General features: G+C 41.8%; 1 protein-coding gene across 4 annotated transcripts in view; it reads left to right on the forward strand.

The window, feature by feature from the left end:
* Positions 1-495, forward strand: part of CHCHD6 (coiled-coil-helix-coiled-coil-helix domain containing 6) — a 321,401-nt gene extending 320,906 nt beyond the window's left edge. For all 4 annotated transcript variants that reach the window (XR_007951586.1, XR_007951582.1, XR_007951587.1 and 1 more), the window contains one exon: positions 252-495. Coding sequence is in view for 1 of the 4 variants with exons in the window: in XM_051983082.1 (XP_051839042.1) it covers positions 252-257 (6 nt within the window). In the remaining 3 variants the exon portion in view is untranslated. The remainder of the gene's footprint in view (positions 1-251) is intronic.
* The last annotated feature ends 14,746 nt before the right edge of the window (positions 496-15,241 follow it).

A 15,241-nucleotide genomic window follows, 5' to 3' on the forward strand; every position in this document is an offset into this window, starting at 1 on the left:
GTTTTTTACCTGTGCAGGGAATCAGGAGAGTTGATTTAGATCTCATGTTGCAGAGTTGAGCAGAACAACTGAGGATGAAATAGCTTTTGAGATCCCACAAGGTTGATAAGCCATGACTAAGGGATCCAAGAGCAGCCCAGATACTGCCAGTCCCTCCCTATCAGCTCCTGCCAAGGTCTATGCCCACTAGAAGTGGTGCCCTGCTCTTCACAGCGTGACTGAGCCATATATAACGTGACTCTCATTTGTAGGGCTGAAGAACAACAACATGCCTGGCGTGGAGAGAGCCCAACAGCAACAGGCACACTCCAGCGAAGTTACCACCTGCAAGGACCACAGATCCCTGGTTCATCACCCACATTTCCAGCCATTTACCAGTTTGTGACCAAGAAACATCACTGTGCTTTGGGTTTATCATAGTTAAGAGTGACGTGTTAAGAAAAAGTGTATGTTCACAGCTGCCCTGAGGAAATAAAGCAGATGTCTCTGTTTTCAGTCAGTCTCTACAAGTCCAGCCGTTTTAAACTTTGATCTTGGAAAAATGCCTGAACTGGGGAACAGGTTTAGTTCTTGGTCGGCAGCTTAGCATATTCGTGGGCTGTTTCAGTTCCAATAATGGTTTCAAGAAGGAGGGACTTAGAGTACTCAAGAGTAAGGAGAAGGACATTAGAAAGTTGATCCAGAGATTCTTGTTTACAGTCATGACAGTACCATTTTCTGGTTCATGATTCAAGAAGGATAGAACTAGTTAACATCCTAAATTCTCTTCTAACTCGAGTTCTTGGGTTCTGTGACTTGCGGATTTCATCCCAAATATTTCTTTCTTTAGCCTTCAAAAGCTATCCAATCACACATAAAGTTAAGATTTGGATTGTCAGGAGAGCTAGTGAGAGCCTTCCACCCTCTGAATAGCTCCCTAGAGGCCATTTTTTAAGAAAAGACAATAAATTCCATTGTTAGGTAGTCATATAGTTGAATCATTTGAGAATATAAAAATATTATCTGTACAAGCAAAACCAAATATGCTTTTTAACACTTCTCTATCTCCCTTCATGAGGGAAACTATAAAAAAACAAAGTAAACTTCCATTTCTGAGTTCAATAAGATCAATAAGATCTGATTCATCTCATTCATCACATGCATCATATGAGATTTAGAACCGAGATCAAAGCCCTCTGAAAGGCCCATTGTGTCCTGTTTAAAAAATGGCCACTAAATAGAATCAGAAAAGGAGGCAGCCCCCAAGTTAAGAAGTGGCAGATTTTTAGAAGCTCTGAATGAGGTGTGGAAGCTTAGTCTTCACTAGCCAGTCCTTGACGGCTCTAGAAAATAGTTCTGTGGATTTGTCATCTCATTGACTCCAACATAGCGATATCACTTTGGTTCTCTTGGAGCATGAAGAACAGCCATCTCATCAGTATATGACCTCTTTCTGATCATATATTTCCTCAGACAAATTCACTCTTACATCCGCTAGTAGACCAAAAATGAGTATAAATTTGAGTGGTTATTACATCATTAAAAGGGATGAGCTTAAGAAAAGGTAGTGAGGGCATCTTTAATGATATCAATAGAAGTAAGCCTTGGCCAGATTACAGGCCTGCAGCTTACCCTGAAGACTGACTTACAGGAACTCTCTCAGAATTAACTGTCAAACATCAGAGTTTTCCAGAGTTATAAATGAAATCTGGAAGTAAAGAAAAAGGAAGGGGTTGACTGAGGCCAAGAGTAGGTGTGCCCTATTTCCTAGGGTGCTGCCATCTCCCCATGCTCATCAGATTTGAGGTTCCTATTGTAATGGATGATTGAAGTCAGATATGCTGCATGTCAGTCACCCCAGCCCGAACCTTTTTTTCCTCCTCTTGGGGGTTTTCTTAGGTTTTTCCCTGAGACAGCTCATGGGATGCCAGAGTAGGTGACAGCGCTCAGAGGAGCCTTCCCTGACATTTTTCTCCCATGTGACCTTGTAGGTGGTCTGGGACAGGTTACATGTTATTTCTTTTAGGTATTATATATTTTGTGAGGGATGAGCTATTCCTTGGATTGCATCCAAAGACAATTCCAGAGAGTCTGCTGGGGTTCTATCATTTGGGTAGACATTTTCTTCAGATCTTTCACATGATTTGTGGGCACCTAACCATCTCTGACAAAGTGAGATGAGGCCAGATTGACTGGCTCCTTTGGAACCAGTTACCTAAATTGTGACCATTCCATTAGGCCCTGCCTAACTTTAGACATGTAGACAAGTACTGGCCTTGATCCCCTCGCCTACCCTTGGGTTTGCTTAACATTAAGCTGTCCCTCCAACCTCATAATGATAGACATTGGGTCCTGAGCTTTGTTCCCTCAGACTTCCCACCTCTGATTCGAGGGACATGTGTCGGAACGACTCGGCCGAGTGAAGGAGTCCAGTAACTGTTGTTGCTCTTCTCACGGCCAAGTTCCCCAGAAAGAGTCCTGGACCTGTTTAGGAAGCTTCTTGACACAGTAAACTGAGAGCTTGACCTCACTCTTCTTAGCTGTAAAATGGGAACAAAAATGCTTCATTCCCTCCCTTATGGGATTGCTGAGATTTTGCAAAGTGCTTTGTAAATCCTGCACTAATTATAAATCCAGTCCTTCCAGTGTAATGATGAGGAGAGGAATAGTAAGTATATCAAAGAAAAGCACCTGGTCCAAAGTCACACAGCTAGTTTGTGGCAGCCCTAAGAGCAGAAGCTAGGTCACCTGGCTCCTTCTGTAGGACACTTTCCAGCATAGCTTCCCTTAAACTCCCTCTCTCTCGGTCTCAGCGTCCTTGTCTGTCAAATAAGAATACTGAATTAGGTGTTCTCTAAACTGTCTTAGAACTATGAATTTTTATGTGTCTGTGTCTACTGGCCCAACGGAATTAGTGAAGTAGAAAAAATATGTGACCTATGTGGGTACACACACACACACACACACACACACACACACACACACACACACAATCACTCAATCATTTGGCCTGAAGAAAGGGGAGCTGTTGCCCGGAGTGAGCCAGCAAAAATTGTTTTTTTCTCTGTGGGGAATAAATTGCAGACAATCTGTGTAGATACCTACAGCTTAACAGACTTTTAACATATAAAGGAGCTGCTACATGCAAGAGTCTAGAGATTATCAAATTATTTATAAATTCCATGCCATTAGGGAATTTATCATTGACTCTTGTTTGTGGTGGTTTAGCCTTTTTTCAGTCGTATCTGACTTTCCACTTGGCAGAGATACTGGGATGGCTTGCTATTTCTAGTCCAGCTCATTTTACAGATGAGGAAACTGTCCTGAAGTCACTCACCTTCATGAGTTCAAAAATGGCCTCAGACATTTCCTAGTTGTGTGACTCTGGGCAAGTCACTTTATTCTGCCTCCGAGATGTAAAATGAGATGGAGAAAGAAATGGAAACCACTCCAGTTATGTTTGCCAAGAAAATCCCCAATGGGTCACAAATCAGATACAACTGAAACAAGTGACAAGCTAATATTTCTGCAGCACCTACTTAGCATTGTGCTAAGTGCTTTACAAGATTGCCTCCTTTGATCCTCACAACAACCCTGGGAGTTTAGATGCTGTTATAGTTGCTATTTTACCATGGAAGCAAAAACAAGGTAAGTGGCTTGTCCAAGCTTAGCAACTAGTAAGTATATGTAGCCCATTTAAACTTGAGTAATCTTGTCTCCAGACATGAGGAAGAATACTAGTTAGCAGGTGGGCAGTCAAAAAAAAAAAAAGATACTGATTCAGAGAAGCTGCCTGATCTTCATCTTAAAGGGAAAGAGATTCTGTGACATGGAGAGGAAATATATTCTAGGCATGAGGGTTGGCCAGAGTGAAGATGTGGAAACAGGAAGTGAAGTGTTTGTGAGGACAAGAAGCCAATTTGGCTGGATGACTCAGTGAGGAAGACAGAATAATGTTCAGTGAGTCTGGACAGATAGGTTGGAGCCAGCTTGTGTAGGGCTGTAAAGGCTGAACAAAGGCGTTTCTATTTGACTTTAGAGGCCATAGAAAGCCATTGGTGTTGGCTGAGTAGGAAAGTCACATGATTAGAGCTTCACTTAAGGAATATTACCTTGGCAGCAGTGTACAGAATGGACTGAGATAGGAAGAAATTTGAAGCTGTTGCAATAAAGTAAATGGGAGGTGATAAAGATGTGAACTAAATTGGGAGATGTGTGAGTACAGAGAAGGGATAAGTTTTGAGAAATGTTCTGAAGGTTAGAAATGAACATTTTGGCAATTGATTGGGTAGGGATGTATATATGTACGTGTGTGTGTGAGAGAGAGAGAGAGAAAGAGATGGGGGGAGAATGAGGATCCAGGATAATAAGATTGTGAACCTAGAAACTGAAAAGATAACTGCTTTTAATGGAAATAGAGAGGTTTGGAAGAGGAAACAGTTTAGGGGGAAAGATTATTATTTCAGTTATAGATAGGATAAATTTAATATATCATCTCTGAGACAGTTTGAAATAGTTTGGGGCCCATCCTATAGGTGATGAGACTGATGATCAGGAGAAAGATTAAGAATAGATATATAAGGCTAAGTCATCTTGGAAATGGTAATCTCATGTAAAAGCTGATAACGGTTATGAAGAGTTTGACAGAAAAAAATGGAGTGATAGAGGACTATAGGTTGAGGGAATGCTAGAACTTCATGAAAGGTTTTTAAAGGCAGGGGGGGGAGAAGAGAGAGACTTGGACATGTTTGAAGGCAGTGATGTAGGAGCCAGTAACCAAAAAGAGTATGAAGATTAGAGAGAGGGCATGATTGAAGACATCTGGAAGAGAGAAGGGATGGGATCAAGTGCAGATGTAAAAAGGTTGATCGTGGCAAGAAGGGCTTCCTCTTTTGTCAGAGCTCTGCAGAAAGGAAGAATGGGAAATGATGTCAAGGGATTTTGAGATGAAGGGGAAAAAAAGCCTTTCCTCACTAAAGTAAGAGTTGAGGTCCTCAGCTAAGAAAGAGGAAAAAGTGGAAGGGGAGATTGAAGAGAGGAGAAAAAAAAATTGAAATAGTTTCTGTGAGGAATGAGATAGGAAATCAGAGAGGAATAAAAGGATTTCGATGGCCCCACTGAGGTCCAATAACATGGATTTATAGTGTGCCTAGTTGTGAGACAGTCCATTCTGGATGTTCCAAATCTAGGTGATGTCTGCCTTCCAAAAACCAGCCAGACTTTGACCACCCAAAACCAACTGTTTTTGGCCAAAGCAGCTTAGGAAGATTCTGTGAAAGCATGGAGGAAAACACCCCTAAAGAGTCTTTAATCTATAAAATGCAATGTTTAGACTGGAGGATTTCTAAGGCCCCTTAAATCCTAATTCATGCAAAAGGCAACTTCCCCAAGAAGAGCTTTTGCTATGAAGCCTTGCTACCTCAATGTGAATGAGCATCACATTCTTTTTCTAAGAACAGCTTTTGGTTTGGGGTAAGACAAAGGATAGGCTAACAGTGTGTAAAAATCATAGCCTAGAAGGTGTGAATTTTCTTCCCCGGTTTGCAGAGGATTGGAAGTGGTACCTCAGACCCCCAAGCCCTACCTCCATGATAGCAATTGAGGAAGGGACTGCCTAATAAAGAGTTTCCAACTTCTTGGGGTTTTTTTTAGCTTTGTTGTTGTGTTTTGTTTTTAAATTTAAAACATTTCCAGGTTATACACACACACACAAAACAAACAAATTATTAAGCAAAACTATTTTGCAAAACACCTTCCTATTTCTTAAAATTTGTTTTTTAATTAACAGAAAATCTATTTTCTTTCCCTTCTGTTCCCCATCATATGGGGGGAGGGAGAGAAGAAAAAAAAAATCCTTGTAACAAATACATGTGTGTGTGTATAATGATTAGCTCTCTGGAGGACCTTGGTATAAGCCCACTCCTTAGAAGAGGAGTGAAGAGGCGGGATTCACATGGATGGTCAAACATGGAGTCCATTTATTCCAAATTCTCTCAGCCTTATATACCCTAACATCCTTATATAATTATAGCACACTACACATGCACCAAGTATATACTGCACAGGGACCACATAAACAACTTGCTATTGTGTGTAGATGTCTCTTTGCCACCTGGTACCACTCTGCTTCAATCTCAGCACAAGTTGTCACCGCCCCCTGACTTCTCTGGAAGGCCAAGAGCCCTTAGGAGAGATGGAGAGCCAAACCAGACATTGTTAGCAGGTTCCCTCTGGGCTGAAGGGTCTTATACCTCCCCCAGAGTTCCCCTATTGTCTGTGGCACTCTCTCTCTCTCTGTATACATATATATGTGTGTATATATACATGTAAAATGTCTGTAAATATATATACATGTATATAATATATCCATATGTGTGTATGCATGGATAGATAGAACAAAAGAAAATTCTTCACCTAAATTCACCACCTTTATTTTGGGAAATGGATGGTATACTCCAACACTGGTCCTCTGGACTCATGAATGTGGTTACCATATAAATCCTAGTTCTTAACAAACTTCAAAAGTATGTCTTTCTAATGTATTATTATAGATTTCTGCCATTTCATTCTTCATCACTTTACAAAAATACTGAAAAATTTTTGTTGTTATAATATTGATGTTATAAATTGTTCTGATTCTCCCACTATGTTCGTACTAGTTCATACCTGTCTTTCTATTTCTCTTTGAAATAATCTATTTCCAGGGGCTGCTAGGTGGTGCAGTGGATAGAGTACCATCCCTGATGTCAGGAGGACCTGAGTTGAAATTTGACCTCAGATACTTAACACTTCCTATGTGACCCTGGGCAAAGTCACTTAACCCCAATTGCCTCAGCAATAACAAAAAATAATAATCTAGTTCCTCATTTCTTATAGGATAATCCTATTCCATTACATTCAAATGCCCCAACTTATTCAATTATTACTCAATTAATGGACATTTTTCTAGTTTCCAGGTTTTTGCCACTACAAAAAGAAAAAAGCTGCTGTAAACATTTTTATACAAAGAAATTCTTATTTCTTTGATCTCTTTTGGCCTAGCATTAGTAAAATTGGGTCAAAAGGCAAACTCTGTTTAATAATTTACTGTGTATGTATGATTCCAATTTCATTTCTAGTTTATACAGTTCCACCAACAATGCATCAATGTGCGTTTTTTCATATCCACTCCAATATTTGTCATTTTCCTTTTTTATCATCTTTGCCAAACTGATGATTATGAGGTTCCAGTCTGTTTTCTTTGACCAGGGAAAGGAGGTGGATGTTTGATCCCAGAAATTTGTGTGGTCCTCTGTCACTCGAAGTCAAAGAGGGAAATTTGGTTTTTCAAGGGCAAAGTGAGAGCTTTCTGTGAAGCAAAGGCCCCTTTGAATTTAGTTAGTCTTCTTGGTGGATAGTCAATCAACAGACATTAAGCATCTATTATGTGCCAGGCACTCTGCTAAGAAACGGAAATAGAATGACAAAAGTAAATCTCTATTCTTAAGGAGCATAATAGAATGGTGAGACCTGGAGTCAGGAAGCCCTGCACTGATTAGCTGTGTGAACCTCTGCAAGTCACTTAAACTGTGCCTCAATTAACTCATCTGTAAAATGAGCCGGAGAAGAAAGTGACAAACTACTTCAAGATCTTTGCCAAGAAAAACCCAAGTGGGATCTCAAAAAGTTGGACATGACTGAAAACAACTGAACAACAACTTGAAGACTTTACAATCCAGCTCTACACCAGAAGGACCCAGTGGGGATTATACTTTTCTGATTATAGGCCTTGGAAAATATATACATTACAAAGTGAGGTATCGAGAGAGGACTTTGGGGAAGGTAACCTTCAAAGTTGACAAATAGAAGAATACTGGATTGGTCCAACCATTCTGGAAAGCAATTTGAAATTATGCCCCAAAAGTCACTAGTATAAACCATTTGATCCAGTAAAACTTCTTTGAACAGTATGCCCCCAAAAATTAAAATGAGAAAGAAAAGCCCCTATATACAAAAATGCTTATTGTAGACTTCCAAGTCATGTGACCAAAAGAACAAAGGACTAGATTTTTTATTCTTGACAACCTCTCAAAAATAGGAGTTATAAGACATAAAGCAACTTCAGCCATGTTCATGGTTTCTAGGATGCCAAGAACCCTAGCAAGGTAAAAAAAAAAAAAAAAATAAAAACAAACACAAAATAGCCCAGAGAAGGTTACTCCCTAACCCCTCAAGAGCTCACTCAGCACAAACACCCCTACTGCCTGCCACACAAGAGCAGCTGAGAGCTACAGAAAAAGCTTGCCCTGGATGGGGAAGCAGTTAGCACTTTACTGCAATAGAATTGGGCCAGAGAACTGGGGAGCAGAGCACACCGAGATAGCAATCAGCATATATGGCTAGTGAGCACTCCATTAAATTTAAGGGAAAGACTCCATCATCTAAGTGGAACCTGATTTGTTCTTCCATAAGTCACTTGGGACAGAGGCTAAAGTTGGTGAAATGTGAATTGCCCTGTATGGGAGGAGGTTGTCATAGCTTTTGAGATCCCCCGGGGAAAGTGATGGAGTCAGAAAGTGAGCAAATAAGGGAATTTTTTAAAGACCAAAATTACAGGCAAAATTTAAATAGGTAAATCAGTAGGGACTACATTAATACCAGAAGGGAATGTAGTCTCCAGATCAACTAAACATGTCTAGTCATTTTAAATATTACAAGACAAAGGAGAATGAATCAACAATTGATTAGGCAGACCCTATGAAATCCCAAAAAAGCATGAAATCACAGCAAGATGTTTGTGAATGGTTTAAAAGAGAAATAAAAATTGTGAAGACAGAATCCATGACCTGTGCAGCAGAAATAATTGGCAGAATAGTTCAAGGAAACTTGAATCCATGGTGCCAATTTACTCCAAAGAAATGAGAGAATAACTGATTAGAATGCAAATACACAGAAATGGACAACCTGGAAGGAGAAAAACAAAAAGCAATCATGTTAAAAGAAAATGTGATGTCCAAGTAAGCAAATTATTGATGCATAGAGACAACTTAGGGATGATGGGTCTCGAGAAGAACTCAAGGAAAGAAATAACAAAAATGTTTTTAGCAACTTTTTTTGTAATAACAAGGAACTGGAAACTAATGGGTGCCCATTCCATTACTTGAGGAATGACTAAAGAAATTATGGTATATGGACAGAATGGAATTCTATTGTGCTATAAGAAATGATAGGGATAGTTTCAGAGAAATCTGGGAAGACTTAAATGAACTAATACAGACTGAAATAAGCAGAACCAGAAGAACAAGTTATAGAGTAACAATATTGGAAATAAAAACAACCTGTAAAGACTTATGCAACGTCCAAATCCCATTCTAGGGGACCAATGATGCATGCTATCAATCTCCTCATAACAAGGCAATGGACTCAAAGTGCAGAATGAGACATTTTCACATTGCCAATGTGAGAATTTGTTTTACTTGACTTTACATATTTGCCAATTTACTTGTTTCATTTGATTTTTTATTTAATTATTTGATGGGAGAGAAAATAAATGATAGTTAATTGAAAAATAAAATAAAGTCACTATCAAATACCACTCACACAAACATTATCTTTACAGTAAGGGGTGTTGACCCAAGAGTGTTGTCCATGGATTCTAGAAATGTAGGTTATGGATCAGACCCACTGATTTGTCTGCCTTATGTTTAGCACTCGGAAAGTAAAATAGAATAGTCAATGACAACCTTCAGAGCAAATCCTAAAAAAATGCCAGGGTAGTTACCACTCCCACCCCCATCCTCATCCCCACCCCTTCTGGAGTTTCTAGGCCCCTGCCTTCAATCCCTTCTGGTCCCCTACTGAGATTTCCTGGACCTGCTCTGGAGTTCATCTACAGAGAAGCTTGTTCTGCCCAATTTACTGGTGCATGTGCCTTCATGACCTCCCCCTCCCCCCAAGAGTGGTGGTCTTTCCAGTGTGTGTTTTCATCTCTGCCAAAGTGACCCTAAGAATGTGGCAAATTGCATCTTTTAGAGAGAAATCAAAGCAAGGATAATGGCATTGCCCGGGGAGAAGGTTGTGTGTACCTCGCCTCTGCGATTCTTGGGAGATTATTGACGGCTTGTGATTTTTAGCAAGAACTGCCACTTTCGTGTAGTTAGAACAAAAAGTCAATGCTGTTATTTCTTTTTTATGATTATTTTTATTTTTAAGCATTTTTGCACCAAGGGCATTGGGAGGTAATTGAAATCAGTTGCCAGTCTGCTTTCCCCGGGAAGGGGGTACACTTCCTGATAGGGAAGGCCCAGAAGGTAATAGAGTGCAGTGGAAGAATACACAGCTTGCTTACAGTGGCTGTGAGGCCTTGTATAGAAAGCCTCGGTCTCCTCATTTGTAAAGTGAAACCCTTCTGACTCTCACTTTCTTTGTCGTAAGAACACATTCTCTCATGTAGGGTTCCTTCCAATTCGGACATTTTATATTCTCGGGGTACTTGGAACAGAGTTCAAATTTCAATTCTACCACTTACTCCCTCGGTAACTGGTCACATCATTGTCTAAGGGCCTCAATTCACCAAAGAAAAGGGGTGGAGGGAAGGGCCCTAGTGATGCATTGAAAGCTCTAGTTGGGGAGTCAGGGGACCTGAGTTTGAGTGCTGGCTCTGTGTTCTCGGAGAAGTGGCTGGTCTCTTTGTGTCTCAGTCTCCTCATTTACACAGGAGGCCCATGGGGGCCCTCCCAGTCCTTGGTCTCAGAGCCACTTCTAGATGGGATGTATTGTTAAGTCCCTTGGAGCATTTACCTTTGATGTTCTGCCTGCCCTCCAGCTCTGACCCTGGCCCTTTCAGCAGCTTCCTCTCGTTGGGATCAGAGGTGGGGCTGCCTTCCAGCTCCATCTCTCCTCCTTGCCCACTCCCCCAACCCTCCTTTCTCAGGTCTCATTACCTGCCATCTAAACTATGGATTTTCTGTTTTATTACAATTCTGTGTGTTCCTTTTCCCGAAACCTATCGAAGTCCGCATTAGCTACTCAGTGGTTCAGCAGCCACAGCCTTGCTTCAGTTGTGAAAGTGGATCACAAACCCTTGGAAAAAGGAAACTTCCCAGCCCCTTGAAACGGAGCTTAAGGCTCTGTTCAGGCCGTCAAAGCCCAGTGCTGGGGTCACCAGCGCCAGGTTGTGTGCCTAAGGCCAAATCACTTCCTTCTTCAAGCCTCAGCTTCTGATCTCCGGGGTCTCTCGGGGCCATCCCAGCTCTGACATCCTGTGATGAACCTCCTAGTGACTGACCGCCTCCCAGCGGCTCCACAAATTATCCCTTCTCGAAAGTTCCCAGGGCTCTCTTCCTTGGGAAGGCTGCTAGACTCTTCTCACTCACTGTTGGTGACCTCTCTGCCGTGTTCCATACAGCAGCCCGCCCGCTCCTCCTGCACGTTTTCTCAGAGTTGTGGTGACCGCTGCTCTCTCCCGATTCTTCCGCTTGCTCCACTGCTCCCACTGCACCTGCATTGCCGGCTTATCATTCACAGCACACCCCCTGACCATGGGGGTACCGGACTGTCCTCTCTCTGGTGTCTGTCACTCTTTCCTCTCACTTGGCTGTCTCACCACCTGCCGTGGTTTAATTCTCATCTGTCTCCAGGTGATTCCTATAGCAGCATATCTAACCGTAGTCTCTCTCCTTAGCTACAGTTTTTCATAACCAGCTGCCTTTTGAATGCCTTAAACCAGCTATCCCCTAGGGATCTCAAACTAGCATGTCCAAAACAGGACTCATTATCGTCATCCCCAAACCCTCCCCTTTTCTCTGTTAGTGTTGAGGGCACCACCATCCTTCTGGTCGTCTCTGGCCCCCGGCCTCCTTGGTTCCTCACTTCCACTCACCTGTATTTCTACCTTCACAACTCTCCTGTGTATTCCCAATCTCTCCATTTAACAAAATTACCACTCTAGTTTAGACCCCCTTCACTCCTTCCCTGAACTATGACCGAGGCTTTCTAATTGGTCTCTCTCTCTCATCTAGCCTTTCATCCACAGAACTACCAGATAATTTTCCTAAAACCTTTCTCTGCCCATGTCAGAGAGACCAGGAGTCAAGAATCACCAGTAGCTCCCTGTTACCTCGAGAACCAAGTATAAATCCTTGTGTTTGTCTGCTTGGTATAGCAGGCAGAGAGCCATCTTCTAAAGTGGGATTCAGATCTCAGCCCTGACCTGTGCTGGCTCTGTGGCTCCGGGCAAGTCATTTCACTTCTCAGGCATCTCTCTTAAAACTAGAGGGAGAAAGTGCCAACTTGCACTGAGAGGGATCTCCCTCCTCCAGGAGTTCCTTTACCAATAAAACAGGTCCAGTTAGTCTCCCTATTGTTTGGCATTTAGAAGAAAAAAACTACCTGATGACTGTAGTATAGATTTAAATATAGCAAGTAGCACATGATAGATTCGCAGTTTCATGAAACTTCGAATCTATCATGTGCTATCACCTTTTTTTATTCTGTGCTATGGAAATGCTTGTTTTATTAAATTCAGAATAAAATTAATCCACTTTTAAAATAATAAATGAGTCACAGGCTGCCTTTCTTGCCTTCTCTTCTTCCCACAGAACAGTCCAGACCTTCTGACTCTTTTCTACACATGACTTTCCATCTCCTCCCCCCATGTCTTTGTGGTCATGCTAGGAGTGCTTTCCCTCTTCACTACCCTCCACTCTTAGAACACCCTGTGTCCCTGAAGCCTCAACTCAGGCACCCCCTTCCTGATGCCCTCTCCACTCACACCTGCCAATGCTCTCCTTCCCCAAACTGGCTTGTCTTTATTTTGTCGAATTCTGTATAGGCCTATATCTGCATCATTATTTCTCCTGAAAGCTCCTTGAGGGCAGGAGTCTGTCCACCTCTGTCTCTCTCCCCACAAGTGGTAAGGATAAGTACCATTACCTCCAAATAAAGGTTCAAGCTGGCAGCACTGGGGAGGGGACAGAGCTCTTTTTTAAAAATTTTATTAAAGCTTTTTATTAAAGCTTTTTATTGACAAAACATATGCTATTTTTGAACATTGACCCTTGCAAACACTTCTGTTCTAAATTTTCCCCTTCTCCCCCCACCCCGTCCCCAGATGGCAGGTAGTCCAATACATGTTAAATAGGGACAGTGCTCTTGAGGAAGAGTCAGCAGCTACAGTCCAGTGCCAGCTCAGGGGCCAAACCACCACCAAATCACAAGGGGCCCTGTGCATGTAGGTGGGGAGGAAAGTGGGCTGAGACCAGGTCCCTTGTCCCTTGCAAATGCTTTGGTTCTACAAAGAAAACAAAATATGGAGCATTAAGCAGGACTTTGTAAAGAAAAGGCCTGTTGAGCTAGTCCTCCTCCAGGTACTGTTAGAGAAAGTAATAAAGCTAATCCAATATGACTTTAGTTGGAGCTTAGGTTCTCACCTGCATGATTTGCTGAGCAAACCTAAAGGAATATTCTCTTTCCAATGTGACTGAGTTTGGAGCAGGAGAAGGAGCACCAGGCTCCATCATGGATTTTCCAGAGGATTCTTCCCCCACCTTTAGCAGTCCAGGGGGAAAAATGGGCACGAAAGTAGTAAGAAGAGTCAAAAGCAGTATTTGATATTTGTATATGATGAAGGAAGGGAGCAGAGAGAGAAGAAGGGGAGAGAAGGAGTATAGGAAGAGGGGAAGAGGAAAGAGAGAAGGGAAGGGGGAGAGAGATGAAAGGAGGGAGGGAAAAAGAGAGGAAAAGAAAGGGAGAGACAGAGACCAAAAACTGAGAGAGAGAGAGAGAGAAAAGAAAACATGACTAAAAGGTGAAGAACTGCCTACTGAAGATGGTAACAGTGACCAGTGAACTGCGTCATCATTTCTGACATTTAAAATAAAGGTCAAGCAGGATGAATACAGAGAGGCTTGGAGAGACTTACATGAACTGATGCTGAGTGAAATGAGCAGAACCAGATCATTATATACTTCGACAACGATACTGTATGAGGATGTATTCTGATGGAAGTGGATTTCTTTGACAAAGAGACCTAACTCAGTTCCAACTGATCAATGATGGACAGAAGCAGCTACACCCAAAGAAAGAACACTGGGAAATGAATGTTATTTTTACCTTCTGAATCCAATTCTCCCTGTGCAACAAGCGAACTGTTCGGTTCTGCAAACATATATTGTATCTAGGATATACTGCAACATATCTAACATATATAGGACTGCTTGCCATCTAGGGGAGGAGGTGGCGGGAGGGAGGGGAAAAATCAAAACAGAAGCGAGTGCAAGGGATAATGTTGTAAAAAAAAAATTACCCTGGCATGGGTTCTGTCAATATAAAGTTATTATAAAATAAAATAAAATATTTAAAAAGAAAAGAAAAAAATAAAATAAAGGTCAGAGTGATCCTAGAAAGGTTTATCAAAAAGAGGTCTTTAGCACCCCTAGAACCCACCTCCCTACCACCTTCAAGGGCCAATCCCAAGCTGGGAAAGCCCTTTCTTGCCAGCCTCTCCCTCCCATTTCCAACATTCCCCTGGTTCCCTTCTTGCCTTCCAGTATCCAAGAAGGGAAGGAGTCCATAGGTAAGTTTTCTTATTCCTCCTATGTAGGTCAGAGCAGAAATCTCTCTGATGATCCCTAGTTTGACCTGGCTAGACCACCTCAGTCCTGGTCCTGACAGGCTATATTAGAATTAATTATAGAGCTTAGAAATCCAAGTCACCAGTATTCTCTTGCCTCCTTTGTAACAGTTTGGAGAGCCCTGAAGCTCATTTTGTGGAGGAAACTGAGGCCATGAAAGAATGTATTTACCAAGATTGTGCAGGTGGTGAAGGCCTGGACCCCGCCCCAAGGCCTTACACACAAATATACTGGTATACCACTCACCTGGGTGTCCCTGTTTCTGTTGACATCACCTAGTTCTTGTGTGTCTCAGGGACGAACACAATGGGACTCCCTAAAGGCAGTTCTTTCTGGTCCTAGCTCTGACTTCTTGCTATGAAGACCAGTCATAACTCTTCAAAGCTGCTTCCTTGTGTGTAGGATGGAGTAAAAATGTTTTTACTATGTAATCCATGGGGTTATTATAAGGATAAAATGAGGTGGTGTATGTGAAGGTGTCTATAAACCCAAAAAGTGCTGTATCAGTAGGTTATTATAATCAAATCCCCCTTGGATTAACTTGCTTTGAGAATAAGAATAAAAAAGTACAATTTGGCATTTTGGGACAGCATTATGTGGATGGAGACACAAGGCCTGATAAAGGTAGTAGCTTACCACTTAACAACTTA

The sequence above is a fragment of the Antechinus flavipes genome, chromosome 1, assembly GCF_016432865.1.
Source record: "Antechinus flavipes isolate AdamAnt ecotype Samford, QLD, Australia chromosome 1, AdamAnt_v2, whole genome shotgun sequence".
Taxonomy (NCBI): domain Eukaryota; kingdom Metazoa; phylum Chordata; class Mammalia; order Dasyuromorphia; family Dasyuridae; genus Antechinus; species Antechinus flavipes.